General features: G+C 46.3%; 2 protein-coding genes across 2 annotated transcripts in view; one reads left to right on the top strand and one right to left on the bottom strand.

Moving 5' to 3' along the window:
• Positions 1–20,429, top strand: part of macrod2 (mono-ADP ribosylhydrolase 2) — a 325,831-nt gene that overhangs the window by 55,837 nt on the left and 249,565 nt on the right. The window lies entirely within an intron of this gene.
• flrt3 (fibronectin leucine rich transmembrane 3) lies at positions 1,852–13,950 on the bottom strand. Its single transcript, XM_062464346.1, has 3 exons — positions 13,701–13,950; positions 7,023–7,774; positions 1,852–5,789 (listed from the first exon to the last, which is right to left on the bottom strand). The coding sequence occupies exon 3, from the start codon at positions 5,745–5,747 to the stop codon at positions 3,795–3,797; it is 1,953 nt and encodes a 650-aa protein (XP_062320330.1). The 5' UTR covers positions 5,748–5,789; positions 7,023–7,774; positions 13,701–13,950; the 3' UTR covers positions 1,852–3,794.

Genomic DNA, 20,429 nt, shown 5'->3' with positions numbered 1-20,429 from the left:
ACACACACAGCCACACACACCCAGCCACACACACCCAGCCACACACACACACACAGTCACACACACACACACACACACAGCCACACACCCAGTCACACACACACACCCAGCCACACACCCAGTCACACACACAGCCACACACACACCCAGTCACACACACACACACAGCCACACACCCAGCCACACACACACACAGCCACACACACCCAGCCACACACCCAGTCACACACACACACACAGCCACACACACACAGCCACACACCCAGTCACACACACACACACACAGCCACAGACATAAAACAGGCCAAGCCCTTTACTATCAGCTACAAGGCACAGTGAAGCATATGCAGATTTTTGTGTGAAATTCTATTATTCGTTGAATCTCCTAACATACCCTAATTCAATCAACCGTGTGTTCTTTTCAGCTGATTACCTGCTGACGGGATAAGTAATTGGCCAGATTTCAATGTGTTGATGTTTTCCCCTCGTTTTAAAGTGGTTTAAGTAGTACAGATGTTGGACGGCAATTGATTCAACCAGGGACTGCGTTAAAAACACACACTTTGCGGAGGAGAGCGTCTAACATGCATTTCTATCTCAAACGTGACCTTGAGAGATTGGGGAAAATTATCTTCCTCTCTAGAAATAAACTCGATGAGCCTGTAATTCAACTAAAATAGGCTAAAAGCTTTGCACTCATAGCAAAGTAACATGTAGATTGCGACATGGACACATTGGAAGGGTGAAAAGTAGGAGATCCTCAGGTGAGGTGTTTTGTATCCCAGAGTGTCTCAACTGTTTTCATAACCCTTTGCACTACTTTTCAATCCTGATTTAAAACTTTGTAAACTATAAATAATAATTCAATCAATTCCATTATAATGAAAACGTTATTCCCCACTATCTCACTGTTAGCACTATAATATATTGAAAAAAAACCTACTGACAAAGACAGATTCTGATCAATATAGCTCTGGTCAGCTTAGAATGGATATCCTATAGTCCTTATCACAGGAAGAGGGAGGGGGGGCATAGGAATAACATGGGAGCAAGAAAGTGTTCAAAAGCACGAACACGATTACTGTAAAACCAAACATTCAAATGACAGAGCAGAGGAAAGTAGTAAAATATTGACATCATTCACATATGTGGATCCTTACTGAGGCATCACACCAGTTCTAAAAGCAGAAAGCTTGTTTACTGTCATTCCAAGTTCATCTGATATATTTAGTATACAGGCCGACGTTGGCGTGTACTTGGGGTTTGGACGTGAACAGCTTCTAGCTGCTCCCTTGACTATAATTAAAACTGGGACTGTGTGATGAATATGTGGGTGTGTGAATGGGGTATGTGATAAATCGCTATGATTGGTGCTTGTGCTGAAATCTTTATCTTTGTCTCTCACTTAATTGTGACTATTTGTAAATGTATGGGCTGTCTTTCACTGTCTGTATTATAGTTTACTTTGAGTTCATTTCCTACGTTAGTTTGGTTTTGCCTAAATTTGCCCATTTCATTTTTGTCCAATTTTAGTTGCGGTTTCAGTACTTGAAGCGAGAAAGAATATTTTGGAGGCAATCAAAAATACAAATTTTGCGTTTATAGTGTTTGAACTGAAAATGAGTGTACACAATATACAACTTCAGAGAATTTTCTTGGAAGGCCATGACAGTCCACTCTGTTCATGACAGACTTGGGCCAAAAAAACACAGATCAACCAAAGACGATTGAAAACTATTGGAAAAAAACATGTGTATTGTATCATAATTTGTCAACACTTTACATTAAGGTTACATTAACTACCATGTAACCACACAGCAAATCCATATACCTACAGTAACATTGTAATGACATACAGTAGGTTCTGCCATGTAGTTACACTTCATTACGGTTTACTAACTTATTTTTATCCTAGTCAGTTCTGTACCTTTAGTTTCAAGTTCGTAGAGTAAATATTTCACACACAAAAAAAAGTTCTTTCAAGGGTAGTTTTAGTTTCAGTTTCAGTTTATAATAATAACCTTGGTGCTTAGATGTGTACCTATTTAGAAGGCCTCTTCCTGCGCCAGCAGCAGCCGTGTTATTAAAGGGTGGCTCCCAGAGCTGTGTGCCTACGCTCAACCCACTGCAGCTTCCAGCCTCCCAGCCAGGGTCTGTCGGCACCTCTCTCCATCTGCTAGCCCGTCATTAGACTCCTCTCCCTGCGAGCTTGGGAGCTTCATCAAGCCCCAGAGCTCCAGCTCTCCACAGGCCCAATGCTACAGCACTGTAATTCCCAGTGATATTTCCCTCTCTGGCCAATCGGATAAGTCACACATGGCTTCACCACACGAAAGACCAGCAGCCGCCTGCAGCAGATGTTGCTCCTTGGACTGCCCGTAGAGAGGAACACTGTGTTTTCAAGAACAATATCAAGAACAAATGTTGCAAGGTTTGCTGCTTTCTTAGAAATACAGTGTTGTGGTATCCCGGGTGCTGTGTTGACGGTGGGGTGTGTTTACAAGGCTGCTGGATTGGAGACGACAGACCCGTTTTTTATTCTTATCCACTTTTATTCTGCAATATGACCAATATTTATTTTTCATATTCAAGTGTGTATGAAAAAAAGTCACTGTTTCTTAAAAAGCTAAATACAATAAGCATTGGATCAAGGCACATACAAGACTGGCCAAAGGGCATACAATGCACTTTGGTTTCAGTTGTAAAGAACAATTGAACTTGAAATTGTGGCAAAATAAAAGTGTCTTCAATTAGAAAAGAAATACAAAATAATAATCATTGTAAGGAGTTGCTGACACTATATGTATTCTTTAAAAAAAAAAAAAAAAAAAAAAAAAAACGCCAACGTGTTCTATTTCACTGTTCTTTTTTTGGCCCTGTGTATTTTTACGTTTGAGAGCAACATTAGAATGATGTATGGTACACGGTACTGAAGAATGTCATCATTGTAGTTTGGCCTTTGTTGGCTACACCAAATAAAGATAGTGGGAGGAGGCTCTTCTGGATGTCAGCCTTTCCTCTCTGGTTTTACGTGAGGAGAGGAGATCTCCTAAAGGTCTGTGTGCTTAATTTGCCCTGTGCTGGGGCCTGTGTCCCCTGCAGACCCTCACAACCTCCTGGTACATCTGTGCTGTGGGTTAGGGTCTTCTTCCTCCACACACTAAATAATAAGAATCCACACGCCGAACAAAGCAAAAAACTAAAGCCTGCACTTCATTTCTACTCTATTTCTATTCCACGTGAATACCAGATCCTCCCGCTGGGTCTCTGGGACATGGATGTAACCGCTGCACGGTCATCCTTGGAAAAGGGCAACATGACTGCCTGGCTTGCCTCGTAGTTTATCAGCTGCGCCCTACTTTATGTCATGTAATTTTTTTGCCTTTTTGTTTTTCCGACAGCCACATAGTTAAACGAATGACCTGTGCTTATACTACAAGGTTCTCTAAATTCTGATTGTTCAACACAGCAATGAAAACCCACTTTCACAGTTGACAAGTCATATCTCGGTAGAACACAGAGTTTTTTATAGTTGGTCGGTAACCTTAAGCAAAGGAAATACAGTACAAATTACTACAAATCCCTAAAATATAGAATTGCAGTTAGTTACAACACTCACTGAAGGCTCAGTGATAGCCTGCAATTGAAACTTTCATCTTCGTAAAATGTCCTTAAATATAAATTATATGGCAAATGTACAGAACATTGCTTCCTCAGTCTTATAGATCCAGTGTTTTGTAAAAGTCAAGCCACTTTCAAGTTACTCGCTCATCGGGAAATGTCCACACTCAATATCACGAATGGGAGTGGTCTGAATCTGGTATTCCACTGTCCCTGTAGCTCCTGCTGCTCAGACTGTTCTCGCTGTGAGGGCTTTTGTACAGACTCATGCCATTAGGCGGGAAAATTGTGTGTATCACAAACTCCTCCTTGGACACCGGCAGATGGTTTATGGGTATCATTTGAAAAGAGGTCTCTCGTATCTCCAGGATTGAGGTGTCTTTCTTCGTACCGGCCTCGGCATAGTCGTCCTTCCTCCGGCGCCCCTTGTTGTAGGTGCAGTTTCTGGAAAAAAGAGAACCATTCCTGTGGACGTACCAGCACACAAGTGCCAGCAGAATTATTGCCAGAAGAGCCACTGCCCCTCCGATAATGGCGGCCAAAGGCAGACTGGAATTTTTGTAAGGCTCCTTCTCCTGCTCCCGGTTCAAAGTGGTGGTGGGGTTGTACGCCTTCAGAGACGCCGTCGCCGTCTCGATGCAAACCGGCGTCTCGTCCGACAGGTAAGAGTTGCTGGTCTCCATGGGAACCATGCATATCCGATAGGAAGACTCCGGGTCCAGGTCGGTCAGCAGGTACTCTGTGGTGCCGTCCTGCACTATGGTCTCGGTGATGGCCCCGTAGGCCGAGCTGTGGCCCAGCTTCAGCCAGCTCAAGCGGAGGGCAGTCATGGGCTGCAGCACCCTCCAGGAGATGTGCACCCTCTCCGCACTGCTGGACTTGACGCTGATGGTGATGAACTTCCTGCCCGACGGAGTGGTTGTGCTTCGGTAGTTCTTGCTTTGGTCCGGCCCTTTCACCACGGGTCTTTTAGTCACAAACGAGGGCCACTGGGGCTGGGAGGGTGGCAGGGTGTTCGAAACCGTGCTGGTCTCGTATGTTGGGGCCACGTCCGACTCCGGGCAGTCGAACAGGTCGGTGGAGAGCTCCTTGATGGCCATTCCCTTGACCTTGTCCGGACCCTGGCACATGAAGCCACGCACGTTCACCTTTGAGGGCAGCGAGCGAAGCCAGTCGCGCACCCACTTCATCCTGCAGGTGCACTGCCAGGGGTTGTTGCGTAGCAGCAGCTGAGTGAGGTTGTCCAGATCGTCAAACACGCCCTGCGGCAGGCTGCTGAGGTTGTTGCCTGATAGGTCGAGCCGATACAGCTGTCTGAGGAAGGCGAAGGCCCCGACAGGAACGCGGTTGATGTGGTTGTCCTGCAGCTGCAGCTTCTCCAGGCTGGTGCCTGGCAGGTTGGCCGGGGGAGACGTAAGCGAGTTCCTCATCAGCGACAGCTCCGTCAGGTTGATCAGGTTGATGAAGGCCATCTCCCCGATCCCGCGGTTGTTGAGCAGGTTGCCGTCCAGAACCAGGCGCTTGAGATTGATGAGGTCCTGGAGCGAATGCTCCGAGATGGACGAGATGCGGTTGTCGTCAAAGCGGAGCTCCTCGATGGTCATGGGCAGGCCCGACGGGATGGTGCTCAGGTGGTTACGGGACAGGAAGAGCAGCCGGAGGTGGTTGCTGTCCCTGAAGGCCCCTTCCTCTATGCTCACCGCCGAGACTGAGTTATCATCCAGGTGTAGCTCCTCGATGTAGGGGATCTGACCCAGCGAGGTGTGGGTGATCATCCGGATGTTGTTCTCCTGCAGGTGAAGCTCTTTGACCCCCAGAGGAAGGTTGGTAGGGAACTCGTCCAGGTTGTTGCAGTACAGGTATATCTTCTCCACGCTGGTGAGCTTGCGCAGCTCGGTGGGAATGCCTGCGCTCTTGATGCGGTTGTTCTGCAGGAAGAGGATGGTGGCGTCCAGGGGGATGCCAGTAGGGATGGAGGTGAGGCCACGGTCGTTGCAGTAGATGAAGGTCCCATCGCAGCGGCAGGCCGAGGGGCAGGAGGCTGAAGTCACCAGGGGGTTAGCCAGGACCAGCAGGAGCCCGACCCTGATGAGGAAGAGGATGAAGGTCTTGCATTGGCCCACCATCTTGAGGCTGTGTTGTCTGGCAGTCTAATCACTCAGGGACCCCTTGGGACGAGACAGAAGGGTACATTTAATACACAAGGCCTTTAAAGGGGAGCCAAAATCCTGCTCTAATAATTGCTGTTTGTTTGAAAACGATGCCTAGAGCTCTTTCCACATTAAATAAATGCTGCATTATGAACCATTTGTACCTCTTAATAAATAGATGTGTATGTTCCTTGTTAAGATTGCCAATTGTAGTAAAAAAAAAAAAAAAAAACATTAAGTGAAAACATCACCAGTGCTTTCCAATAATTTCTTGGGAACACAACAACACACACTAATAAGAAAAATAACATTTAAACTTAAACAGAATGTGAATGATATAGCTAAGTCGAGCTGCTTTTTCTCCTTCTTTGTTTCATTTCTGTATGTCGATGAGAAATCCTTCAACTTGTGTGCCCTGTGAATTGAAGCCCTGTGTCTCAGCTTTTGGCTTGAGTTAGTGAAACGTAATAGCAGGCCTGGGCTGTGGAACACACTCCTGTATGTCAAGGCCTGCCTTTCATGGCTGCAGACTGCATGGGTGAACAAAGTCAGGCCTTGTTGATGAACTGTTGTGGAACTGACATGCTCTTTTGCCCTGTTAGATGATCGCCTATCTCTTTCCACACTTACATTCTTTATTTATCTGGCTCCACCCAAGGTGCGCAGGAAACATCTCACTTTACGGGAAAAATACGTGTCGAGATAAAATTCCTCAATGAGTGACAATCTGGGTAGAACCGGTCTTCTGAGGAGATTCTTAAAAAAAAAAATTCCTGGTGGCTTTTTGCACACTTAGCTCCGTATGTGAGGGCCATGAGATCTCTGCAATTATCCAGTAGATTACTGTTCTTATCTGTTGCAGTTTGTGCTTGATTGGGCATGTGGGCCGTTTTTGTATAAACACAGATGTCAAACGTGGAACATGAAAAAAACCATTCAGTCACATTTCATTTGTAGAAGTCTAATTTTTTAACCGATTGCAGAGAGAAAATACACTTCTACCCCACTGCTCATGCGCTTTATAACCAGTTCCTCGGTTATGGTTCCAAACCGGAGGTACAAACAGCTTGTCTTTCATTACTTATTTTTTTCCGTGACTACTGGAGTGTGGTTTCATTTTTAATTAGTCTAATACTGATTTATTACTTTAATTATGCATTCATGTCGTGACCCGTCTTCCTGCTCATCTCATTATAAATGGTGGTTTGGTCAGTGAGGTGTAAAGAGGTGGAGCCTCCATATGTGTCATACCTGATTTAGAAGAAACGGTAAATCCTCTCAAGCCTCCAAAGATCCAATCGAGATTTACGATTCTTTTTCCTTTTATCCCCACCAAGGAGGAAAGTTTGTCCAGAGGGCCTCTGATGGTATTCTGACCCGGTCACTCCTTGCTGAGCTGAGCCTTATTCGGACGATGACCTCTTCTGTGTTAGGAGCTCATGCCATCAAAGGCTTTGCCATGGCAGATAAGCCTATAGAAAAAAGCATTTCCACTCGTACACAAAGCTCAGGCTCGCCTATATAGCGAAGGCATGCGATTTTAAGAAATATTTTAAAAATCCCAGTGGTTGTAGAGCCCTTTCAATCGTCCAGCTCAGCGGCATTAACCCCAAATTAGATCTTTTTGTGTTTCATTGAGGGTCCTCCAAGAGAAGGGGTTTCCTGTCTCTGTGGTCAGACAGACCGGTCATGATGAGCAGATCCAAAGCTGGACTGAGCCATAACAACTTCCTACCGGCACCGGCTCAACCCAGCCCCGTTACTGGTGTACTCCAGTCCTGCAGATAACCCAGAATCCGCTGCTCCCTGGTTGAGTCTGTGCATGCATTAATCCAGGGCTCGTATCGTCCCTCCTCAGACAGTAGGGCTCCCAAACTTCACTCCCCCAAGGAGCCAATCAGGACAGGACAGATATCCTTCCAGGCCCGGCCTCCTTCGTACACCTGCTCACTGCAGCCTCATGCTGTGTCCTGATACTCTCTCTCCACTGCTGGGATGACTGTCTGCAAAACAACCGGAGAGACACATTTAGAAAGCAACGCAAAAAATGAATCATTCTTAAGGCTGCAGAGGAAGCACAGAAGGTTAATGGAAGTCGTTGGGGTCTGCTTCATTCGAATACCGAACACATTTAAATGCACAAACACCTTTTGTGTTCTCTTTTCAAGTGACGCAAGGCAGAGAACATGAGACTAAACATGACTAATGTAAAAGAGGCAATGTTCTGAACCTTAGTATGAATATACTTGTATATTATCCATGTAGCCTAGATGGTTGAAAGTATGTGTGTGCAGAACTCGTATATACATTGTGTGCCGGTCCGTATCTGGCAGTTTGAAAATAGCGTAGAAGCAGGGTCGAGAAGGGTATGCTCTCCAGTTTTCAGAGGCCTTAAAGCTTATTAAGTGTCTGTGTACCAGGGGATTTCTTTCGCTTTGCCAAAATTACCTCTTTGAAAAGCCTTGGTTGCCTGTCTTTAATAGTGGACGCAGTTTGAGAGACCCAGATTAACCGTTGAGGATTCATTATTTATTTTATACAAAACCAACCCCAAAAATGTTTCCCTACTAATCTAGTCGGAGCTATGATTGTGTGTGTTGCCCTTTCACGCCCTCCTAACCCTAACAGCCCCTCCCTCTCTTCCTCCCTCCTTTTCTATGGAGATGGTAGAAAAGAATGTCTTAGCATACAGAAACGCTCCGCCGATCCAGACCTTGACAACAATGGTGGTTTGGTCCCTGCAGCCTTGCTCAGCTGGGTCTTCTGTGACTCGACCAGGCTTGCTCGGGGCTCCCGGTTTTAACTAAGATTCAGGAACGCAATCTGGTGTGTTCCGTTCAAAGGAGAAACCCAAGGGCTCCTGCAGACAGGAGGAAGGATCTCACAGTGAAGCTTCTGCTCCCCCGTCTAGTCTGAGTAAGCCGTTTTTGCATTCTCTCAGAAATGTATGTGGGAGATGAGACTCATTGGCGGAGCTTATGAATACAAGGCTAGTCGTCCCACCCTGTAGGGCCCTGTCACCCCTCAGCCCTTTACCTCAACCCCCCCCCCCCCACACACACACACACACACCTCCCCCCTTCTAATGACCTACTATGAATACAGCCTCTATCAAGCCGCCCTGCTGTTAAAAATAGAATTTCCTCCGCCAAGGAAAATGTTATGTTTCCCCTGACAACACAATGGCTGTTGTGTCCTTCTGTCAGCCCCCCCACCCCCCCTCTACTGACGTGTGCTGTAAAACATGTGAAGGTAAATGAGAAACAAGATCCCGTCCATTTAACAGTTGTAGCCCATGACAAGGGGAAGATTAGGGAATTGAGAGGCTTGTAACTCGATTACTGGCCCTGAGACACCAGCTAATAATAACACCCTTTCCTTCTGTTCTGCCGTTACACGTCCTTGTGTCCGGTATTACATTAGTACGAGAGTTCTGCAGACCAACATCGGATGCAAACTTCTGAGATACAAGAACCTGACCAGAGGAATAACCTGACTCACAGTATTCCAGTTCAGAAAGCGGATGGTTAATTAAGAGGCAGGAACGTGAGTTCAGATCGGTATGGTCTGCTGATGTAACTATCACAAGCTTATCTGCAAGATGAATTTGTTTTGGGGGGGTTCTAGTTTCTTCTGTGTGTATGAGAGTTATTTCAGCATATCAAGGCGCACAACCCACTGATTCTTATTCCTGTGACCTTAGCTGGATCACCCTGCCTAGCTGCCTGCATCTGAGATGACGGATTCTGACTCAGGATCCAATGGACAGTGAAATGAACAGAGGCCATGGTTACTCACTCAAGGCTGACTCAAACCTACCTATGAGAGTGTATGTATGGACATACCAAACAAGCCCCATTGAAACATAACTGATATGGTTGTGGTGCTGAAAATTAGTGGTTAGTGTGAGATGGTTAGTGGTTTTAGTTAGGTAGTGAAAGATGTATCTCTGGGGTTTTTTTTTAGCAGATCTTGCTTCGGGTAGAGGGTGACCAGTCCTAGAGCTGGGCCTAGCAGATTAGATTTTTCCAGGCTCATCGTGTTTCAGTAGACTCTGCCCCTCACTAGTGTTCCTTACAAGGCAAGCATGAGGGCCTTGGAAATGGCTCTGGGGGGCTAGATGCTCCAATGGCTAAGTCAGTAGCTGTAAAAGTTCTGATATTTTAGGCAGTTTGTTTCGTTAGCGCTTTCCAATTCATTAGATTTTACACAAAAACACACACTGAATATTTTTTAGAGAGGGAGGTGGATTAAACGTTTTTAGTGATGGATGCCTCTCTCCATTGGTCTAATAGGCTCGCCTGGCTGCCAGGAGATTTCTCCAGTCATGGAGCCGCCTTCTGCTCCATTTCATCTCAACTAGCAAAGTTCAATTGAGCATCCTTGAAAAACTGTGCGTGTTGACCAGGGCTAGTTACCTTTCAGAAAAGAGCGAGATAGGCACACACAAAGCTAGACAGCGATAGCCACAGTGAGATTTACACGCACAAGTGCACATTCGTCTGGAATAACAGAGCCCTGGACTTGATGCCCCCCGGTCAAAGATTCAGAAAGGAAGACTCTGGAAAAAAGAGTAACTGAGCAAAAATAATTTCATGCCTGTCAAAAGTATTTCAGATTATGATATCCTTCTTTTTTTTTTTTTGCTAAGAATAATTAACATTGATTATATATGGGGGGAAAAACTGGGGGAAAAGTATAATGACTTGTGTTCAATTATTCATGAGTCTTAACATTAATTTAATTCACTGTACATCATTCCATGGGGAAATCATTATTGTTTATATGGTTGGTTTTGTATTTATTCTAAATTGCAGTTTAGATTTGAGACAGAACTGGAATCTTAGTGCTAACTGAAACTTGTATGTTATGTAAGCTTGTAATATAAATATTGAAAGGCTTGCAGTGCACTCGATTCTCCATATTTTTGGCAGTCAGGTAAGTTTTTATAAATTTCTATCATATATTGGTTTCTGCATTTTGAGCAAAGGAAAAACAAGCACATATTTATGTGGGATTCTGTTTACACCGATGACGACAATGTATGGTTTTGTATTTGAAGTTATGTTGTCTTTCCCTGTGGCTTGTATTTCAGAGGAGCAGATTTGAGTTTTTACGGTGAATAATATATTTGTTACCCGAGGCAGCCCAACCGTCTGTGCTCATCACGTTAGGCAAGCCGAGCTTTAGCCTACTGTGGTGCGCGGACACAAAAGAACATTCATGGTCACATCTGAACGCACAGAGAAACACAGAGCTGGGTTCAGTCTTGGGGGAGAAAGACAGAGAATCTTTCGCAGTTTTTAAAATGTGCTACGTAACCTCCTACCGGAGTGTTTAGACGGGCTGAACGTACGACGCTAGGCCCCTTCAGGGGGAGAGAGGGGTCGGCTCGGACAGGGGGTCTGTCTCCTTTGTACCAGCCTGAAAGGAGAGATCTGCAGTTTCATGGTTTCTCCCCACATGGGGGTGGTAGGTACTGCGAGACGAGGCCTGTGTGTGTGTGTGTGTGTGTGTGTGTGTGTGTGTGTGTGAGAGAGAGTGGCAGACACACACCAGCACACACACAGCCTGCCCTGGTGCTTCTGTAGTGTGCTTGTGGTAACTGTACCACAAACACTTTTCGCTAGGCCACAAAGGGCCTACTGTCTAAGACTGGGCTAGGGTTAAGCGTGGGCCTAGCCTCAGTGTAAACTCAACACTTGAGACCTAAGAAGGCAGGCCTTCCCTTGGTGCTAAAAAGAGCTTTTTGGTTCACTGTTCTTCTTAAATTGGTAGTGGGGAATTAATGACAATAAATAAGTTTAAAATGTTGAATATGATATCTGATTTGGTTCTGATGATTGAAATGTATATATCTGTTTGGATAATTTATGTCTGAGATGTTTTATACTGAAATGCCCCCCCCCCCAAAAAAAAAAAAAATATATATATATATTGTATTATTTTCTATATTCAGGAATTACAAATGATGTCTCTTGTGACCTGGTTGTGGGTAATCCTGCATTGTAGATTTCCCCTGAAAGCAATTGACTGTTGACTTTTGCCCCCGGTGTATCACACTAGGACAATGGGCTCTCTCCTCCTGACTTGCATGTAAACAAGACATTTATTTCATTGTTTCTCAGTAGTTTTAATGACAATAGCTAACACAAAGTGTTCCTCAGTAGCGGGTTGATATTTAGGTAGTGTATTGGAATCAGACCATTTCATGGCCATTTATTTTGATGTTGATTAGGATCAAATAGTTGACGGCCTTTCACACCACACTATAAAGATCGATGTGGATTGCCATCATTAACATGTAGGCATGTGTCTTACAGACCCATAGTCCTAGTTCTCAGTGATTTATTGCCTAATTTATATAAATCATCATATGACGATTGAGAGATTCCATGACAATTGATTTAAATGTCCTATTGTTGATTTATATAAACTGTGGGAAGTTCAGGTAACAGAGACTTGGGTTTAAGTTGTCGTCTGTATTAGAAAACCGACAGTAGCCTAGCAATATGTAGCATAGGTTGATTTTGACTACAGTGGTTGGGGCTGGTTTACGTAGCCAGTATACTGATGCAATAGACTTCATCAGATAAGGCGCGTTTCTCCCCTAGGCCACGATGTATTTTTTTTTTTTGCTTGACGCTCATTTAGAGATAAAAATCATTAAAGAAATGTGATTGCTAACTGGGTTTGCTGCCGTGTCTTAAGCTTATCCTGCTGTTCGAGGTTGCTGGCTACTAACACAAGGCCCACATAAACCAATTGGTTTATGTTGGCGTGAAAATCAAATTTTTTTTGCGGTAAAGATCCACTGAAACTGGGCTCTCTGTGTGCGTGCTGCGCGGTAGTCTGTACAGAGAGGATTGTCTGGCCGAGCGCTTCTGGAACATGGTTTGTAAAATAGGTTTTATTTTTCTCGCCAGATATGCGATAGTCGTCTGTGCGACACACAAGGTGACAACGCTAAATGGGCAAAGGGAAAGGAGCAGTTGGTCAATGTAGATATGCTGGTTTTGGCGGAGACACAAGCGCCCACCGGCTGTGAGAGCCGCATTTAACGGAGTTTTCCCAGAAGCTTAGCTGCCCTCAGTGTCAAACTCCGCTCTCCCGGATCAGCATCGTAATTTCAGACACTCACTAGGGTGTCTTCCCAGACTAGATTGAGTGTGTTTAGTCTACAGTTTAGATTATCCGTTTTGATTGGTTTTTATTTACAGTTATCCCAACGAATCATTGTCCCTATATCCAAGTGCAAGTTAATCCATGTGGAATGAACGAGGCAATAAAGTTGTCGAGGTCCCTGTTGCTTGCAATCCATGGGTTAGTGCTTGTGATCTCCAGTCTATCGGGCCATAGTAACAATACCTACATGGGGATAGGAACCTTGGTCTCTAAACTGGTCTCCGTTTGAGACAGACTTACACACTATATAGAATAGGAGCTCGCGTCTACTGCGGTCTGTAACGTTCAGAACGAATGGTGAGGTTATAGAAACATCCTCACAAGAATTAATAATGCATATTTTAATCTATGGCTTTATACGAACGCACAACTTTTTTCTTTTTTTTACCGCATAGAGTTGTATTTGATAAGATGCGTATCTCAAGCTCCCATCATTTAAACACTAGACCTTCTCTTGTTTTCATTTGTGTGTGTAAAAGTGCGTCTATTCTATAGCGTTACAATGTCAACTCATATAAGCCAGTCGGTTATACATCGATTTGATGCTAAGAGATCGTGGTGAAAAACCGTAGCACCAGAACTGTTCCGAATGAAATGTGGTGTGAACTGTTCTCTTTAAAAGGACGAATAGATTCTCTTCAATCTGGTCTTTTTCTTTCCTTTTTTCAAAATAGAAGAGGAATAGAGGAAAAGAACAAATACATCCTCCAAAACTCACAACAGATCAACATGATACACACTTACCTGTAAAATCAACAAAAAAGGGAAATCAATTTGAATTTTGTATCCTCTGCGAAAGCAGTTAGTGTAAAAAGATAATCCAGTCCAGAAAATTGATATATCTTCAGATCCACAAACCTCAGTGCTAACTAGCTCTGGTCTAGGTTCTGTAACAGCACTAGTGTGTTTACTGGTGTCCGCACACACTCACATACACACTCCGTTGGCTGTGGTCAGGAGCGAGGAGCAGGAGGACAGATCGCGTGGGCAGAGCGCACTACAAGTGTGGAGTTACATTTGCCTCGAGCTCTGCTTCAGTAGAGCGCTGATGTCATTTGGAGGAGGGGCCTCGCTCTATCCTGCTATTCCCTCTCTCTGTCTCTCTCTCTCTGTCTCTCTCTCTCTCTCTCTCTGTCTCTCTCTCGCCCTCCTCCCCTCTCGCTGTATGTGACGTGATGAAGGGTGCAGTGTTGCGTCAGTGCGCTAGGGGGAGTGGAAGAAAGGAAGAAAGCATTCAAAGCGTCAATGTCAGAACTGGGCTGTAAACAGTAGTGCATAGATGCTCTATTGGAAAGAGAATGAGAGAGCATGAGCGACAACTATCACTAGTCAGACACTGGTCTTATATATACATATGAAATCAAAAGCCTGATTTTGTTAGTGTGTTAGCATGCATTTAGCCATCACCTGTTCCTTCCACCTAAATATCCAACAATCAATGTTCTCACCTCGTGGCCGTTTAGTGTCCCAGTCATCGTTTACATGAGTCCAAACAGCACATCTGCTCTCCTAGTCCCCCTGACGCTGTGAGTCACCCCATTAGTGAGGCAGTAGCCCTGCAGAGCTGACCCAGACAGCACGATCTCCCTCCCTGCCTCATCCCCAGCCCTGGTTAGCCCCCCTGACTCAGTCACCAGAGATACAGCTCATCCCAGCTCTCTGGAGAAGCTTACTATGTTCACTAGGCTAACACCTGCTCACCAACCTAGCATTCACAGCTAGCTCCCACAGCCTGGCGCTGTCTCTTAGCGTAGCTACGTAGCATCTGAGAGGGCGCACTGATATACCAGATCCGGTGATTCGCTCTGCATTCATCACTCAGTGATGTCATTATTCCTTTTTTTTTTTTTCTTCTTCTAACTACCTCTTTGCTGTCTCCCGGTTACTTTGATATTAGATGGTCCCATCTGCTCCTCATCTGCTAATGCCTGGCCTGGACTCAGCCGTTAGGGTGTGGGGAGAGGGACAGGGCATTAACAGGCCTGAGCGTTGGAGCCCGATGACCTCTGTAGACCTTCGGTGCCCTGTCAAGTCAGGGCAGGAGAGCACACCAGAGAAGCAGAAGGCTGCTGTTGTCATCCTGGCTTGAGAGGCTGTTTGAGAAGGCTCTTAAATCTGGAGCATCTGCCCAAATCTAATCGACAAAGCGCACCTCTTCACTCGTGTGTTTGTTCGTTGATATTTTGCTCGGCGTCAGAAGTGGAGCCCTTGTTTCACTTAAGCGAAGATCTTGAGAGCGTCTCAATGTAGCTAACCAGTTAGCTAGTAGGTGGAAAAACAAAGAGTTATCTCCTCCTGATAATCCCCGACGGCGGTGGAGACGGTTTCCAGGTCAGTCCTGAGCTATGTCCCATGAGTAATCACCGTGGGCCAGGTGTTGCTCATAGGTCAAAGGTCAGTGGCGAGTTCAGGAAGGTGAGAGGTCACCCCTGGACATCCTGGCCTGATCCCTGTGTCCTCTCCGGGGTCGCAGACCAGGCCCCTATCACAGACCCTACAACAGACCCCTCTCCTGACCCTACCTCAGACCCGCTCGTCTGCTCATGTGTCTGTCAGCGGCTGCTGATTGAACCGCTCTCAGACGTACAAAGAGGCCCACTAGAGGATGGAGGACTCAGGTTACTGTTATCTCAAGACCAGGGGAAGTCTGTTCTGTTGGCCTGCTCTGGTCGCCTCTTGTTTTGGGGAAGGGGGGAGGAAGGAATCCTCTTTCCCAAGGATGCAGTTCACTCTATCTGTCCCATCTCAGGGTCTGTCCCATCTCAGGGTGTTTTGACAACAGACACAGTCTTTGAAGGACTCTGATGAGCCCCCCCTCCCCCCGGGCCATCTCTCTGGGGGAGTGGAGGGGGGGCCAGCATAGCTAAGTTTATTAAACCACTTGATATTGTTAAGTGGGGGCGAAAGTGCTTTTTGGCTCAGCCGACAACCAAACAACAGAGTGTGGTGGACGGGGGTCTGTGGTGGCTTGCTCTGACCGTGCTGTCGTCTTGTTCCTCATGCAACTGATTAGATTCACTGGATGTGATTGATTAGATATCTGCCGTTGTTGTGTAGCTCGTGTGAGCCCGAGGTTATGGCGTGCCAGGGCGAGCCCTACATTTCCCAGTGTTTCCAGCTCAAACTTGTTTGTCGGATTTGTACGGTGAGCGCTAACTGATCCATATGCCGTCATCTCCTCAATTTTCCAAGGACTTATCTGTCAGTTTCTCCTAGTGTGTATGTGTATCGAAAGAGAGAGGGATTGTATGAAATACAAAGTCCCAAAAAGTGCTGTAGGACTCTGGGGGAGAGGGGAGAATGATTCGCTCGCTCGCTCGTCTCTCTCCCTTTCTCTCTGACTGGGATTCATTATTGATAGGCCCGCTCGCTTCTGAACACGTGCCAAATGAAAGGGAACATGTTGAAGCTCCCTGCCAAAAACCCGCTTTGTTTTTCATTTACCTTCTGCTACATTTGCATATTTATCCAGTATGGGCAATCAGCACAAATCTGAATGCCTTAGGCTTCCTCTTCCTCCCAGGTGGGCCTGTGGGCCTGTGGGCTGGCGTCTTCACAGGACCAGACCTGCTCCAGGTACAGACCTGGGCTTCACAGAGCCTTTATGCAGTTCCCATACATGCAGATGGACTATATGAATGGTCTGTTTTTGACACCGTGCCTGAATGTGAGAGAGCCAGAAAGAGGGGAGAGAACGTGAGGTGGCCTGTGCAGGAGACTGCGGGTCAGTGAGTGTGTAAGAATGTGGGTTTCTGTGGAAACGCGAGTGTCGGCGTATTTTCCAATATAGTCAACTTAAAGGGGGCTTTGTCCAGAGCAGCTTGTCGGCGTTAGACGCATATGAATACAGCGCCCGTCGACATGGGACAGTGGTCAGGATGGACGGGGTCTCCGCTGAGCCATGCAGGGAGATGCTCTCCTCTTTTCTAATGCAGATCCCAGATGTTAGGGTTTAACCCCTTCATCCCCAGAGACCCGCAGGTCACTGACCAGGGGAGAAACGGCCAACAACAACAAGCTCCACAGAGGCCGGCTTCCTGGCGCTTTGGCCCGCCCAGGGGCCCAGGTCAGCGGGCAGGGTCGCTGTGTGTTTGTGAAGGACGGGCCCTTGCAAACAGCCCTCTCGGCTGTTTCTCTCCCTTCCGCTTTTGTTTTCTTAAGTTGTTTTCTTGGTTTCCTCTTGTGGTGTCCATGGGGAGGTGGGGTTGGGGTTAGGGATTGGGGGGTGTGTGTGTGGGGGGGGTAACACAGAGGTAAAGGGGGGAGAGGGGGTGACTTGTCGACTCTGCGGTAACCCCCTAGACCCCCCAGGGTTAATGACCTCCAGAACAATGCCCTGGGATCAGATTAGATAGAGCGCTCTTCCCCTACAGCCAATCCACACAAGGACGAAGATAGAAGCTGGGATCAGCATACAATAGCCTCACAGTCTGCCTTTCAGCACTAATGTAACTCACTGAAGCATCTCTCTCCCTTTGTAATTAGTTTACCATTCTAGCACTAAATCTATAATTAGCCTACTTACTATCTTTATCACATTCTTTTAGTTATATTGTAGCGTTTACCGCCACAGTGGACTCTGTTTGGTGCTCGTTTGACGATCAGAGAGAAGAGTCCTTTCGGTTTGGTTTAGTTGAGAATTTACAGCCTTTTCAGATCTTTTAACAGATTAGAAGTTCGGTCTTCCTCAAGGAAGGATAGGATGTTTGTTTTAGTTTGGTTTGGGAGCTTTGAGGAGAGGAAGTGTGTGCTAATGCTATCTGAGGTGAGGCCAGCCTGCTCTGGGCCACTCCAGAGCAGATCTGAAGCCCCTTGGTACCTGGAGAGCATGACAGCCCCAGTGATTAGTGCAGACACACAGGAAACGGGGACAACTTTTAGAAAGAAAGGTGTTCTAAAGAGAGGGAGGTGTCAGTCACACTGATCTGTCATCTGCCCCATCAAAGGGCTTCACTTCTCCGTGTTAAACATTAACACAGACCGGTCCTACTTTGATTGTTTCAATGACTCATCGTATTCCTGTGACATCTGAACAATGGTTCACTTCTCTGTTGTCTCAGTATCAAATGTTGTTTCTGATGCCGTTGCATTTAGAAATCGTATTTGCCTGGTTATATGTGTTATAATATATAGTACATAATAGAGTGATCCCACATACTCTGTTATATACTGTATAATAGAGTATATTTAAGCCTATATTACACCTTCTTCTGTGTTTTACAAAATTCCCTACGGATTAGCAGTTTTTCAGATGTGTCTAGTTAAAGCTATATTAAGCCATCTTCAGTATTTTACTTAATTCCCCATGGAACGTTTTGTAGCTGTTCAGGTGCAGATGACAGCTTTTCAAAGTGGCGTCTCCCACTTCCACACTTTCAGCTTCAGACGCGCTTGAAAGGGAGAGGAACCTGAGACGCTTAATTGGCACCAGAGTGGATCCGAAAGGTGTTTTGGTGCGACGCCCCGGTCTGCTCTGACGGCGTGAAGGTGTCAGCCCTTCCCTGTCTGCCCCGGCCGCTCCCCTCAGCCCCAGCCCAGGGGTATCACATGTTGCTCTCCACATTCAAAGACAACACGAAGAGGGTGATGACAGAAGGAGAAAGGAGGCCTAGTTGAACTGAGGGGATGTTTATGACTGGTCTGAAAGGAGCGCTCTCAGCCTGCCCACCCACCCATTAGACTGTAAGTGCTGGCTGGTTTGCGGTTGAGGTGTAGATGACAGGGGGAGGGCTGAGGGGAGGGGGGGATAGAGGGGGGGGGGACAGGGCCTCTCTCTCTCTCTCTCCCTGGCATGTCACCGGGGTGTGTTTGTGGTCGGTGCTCTACAGTAGGTCAGGTTTGGGGGATTTACTCTGTGTGTCGACACCACACTACCCAGACACAAACGGCCGCAGAGACAGGAAGAGCATGCAGCAACGTTTCCTTGGTGTTTTTGTCTTTCTGTCTTAAAACGATCCGAGGGAGAGGAGTGTCGGAGCGAGAGAGAGGGAGGGTCTCTACCTCGGCCATCGTGTCACAGCAACACAGCCTCACACACCCCACAGCCTCACACACCCCACAGCCTCACACACCGCACAGCCGAGGTGTTCACAGCGCTGTAAGTGTTTCACCAAGCACTGTCTCCTTCTCTCACTTGCCACTGGGACATTTTACTGTTTACTCTCTTTAATGTATTCCTCTAGGTTCTTTTTGGATTTCCTGTGACTTTTCATGGTTTATGCATCCTTAATGTGAAAGAGAGATCGCAAGGCATGGCATATTTACTGTACTGTACCATGGCTTTGATCAAATCTTACCAGTCGAGTGGAGTTCCAAAATAGTGTGGAAGTTATGCCAAAGTTCTGTCAAATACATTAAAGTTGTGTGTGTGTGTGTGTGTGTGTGTGTGTGTGAGCGAGAGAGAGAGATAGAGAGATAGAGAGAGAGAGAGAGAGAGAGAGAGAGAGAGAGAGAGAGAGAGAGAGAGAGAGAGAGAGAGAGAGAGAGAGAGAGAGAGAGCAGCCGCCCCCAGCTCTCCCAGGAAAGGAAAACCCTAGAGGACCTGTTTAACCCCTGAGGATTAGTGTTCAGCCTTGCTGTAGCAGGGTGAAGGGAAAACGCCTCAGCACAGCCAGTCAATGGAGGTTCAACTGCTCTGCTGGATTCCCACACAAACTGAATCATCGAGAGGAGAACTCAGGCAGACACTGTGCACTTACAGTATCTCTCAGCACAACTGTTCCCCCCTCCCACCCCCAAAGGATTTACTGGGACGTAAAATAATGCATAAATTGCACAAGTACTAATCTCAGTGATATATTCAAGGCCAGTACCTGTGGCTTGGTATGAATAATTTAGTCAAAACAGTAGGCAAACATGCCGCCAACCACAATGTATTTTCCTGTTGTTTTTTTTATCTAAGCAGAGGTGTAGCGGTTGTGCCTGTTTGCTGCTGCAAAGACAGTATTTACCCAGACTGCTTCAGTACTTCATGCTCAGCTGACTTGACTCCAATAAAATAAAAACAGTCTGCTAGAGTTTCCTTTCTTTATGAGCTTGTTTCCCTCAACGAGTGCGCACAGACACAATTCCAATTCTGCTCACGTCTCCTATCGAAAAGGGTTAGTTGTCCTTTAACTTTTTTGGTCCGACCTCCTGTGGAGCTGAACCTGGTGACCCCTCGTCTGTGGAGACGGCTGGGTAGAGACGGCTGGGGTCAGCGGCGCGGGCCTCAGTGCAGGCATCGGCTGCTCTCACAGGGGTCCTTGGCAGAGTTCAGTCTCCATCTGTTGACTCAAGTCTTGCGTTGACATTCCCCTGTGTTTGTCTTGGCTTTCATCATCGCTCCGTTCAAACAAGCGCCAGCAACTGATAAAACACATGGTCTCGCTAACTCAGACAGTCTTTCAGACACACACACACACACAGTCTGCCGACAAGGCAGTACGGCAACAGGTGACCAAAGCTGCCACCTCTGTGTGTGGGTGTGTGTCT

The sequence above is a fragment of the Osmerus eperlanus genome, chromosome 6 (genome assembly GCF_963692335.1).
Source record: "Osmerus eperlanus chromosome 6, fOsmEpe2.1, whole genome shotgun sequence".
NCBI classification, from domain to species: Eukaryota; Metazoa; Chordata; class Actinopteri; order Osmeriformes; family Osmeridae; genus Osmerus; species Osmerus eperlanus.
The sequence above is the reverse complement of the archived record's forward strand: the minus strand, read 5'-3'. Positions and strand labels throughout refer to the sequence as shown.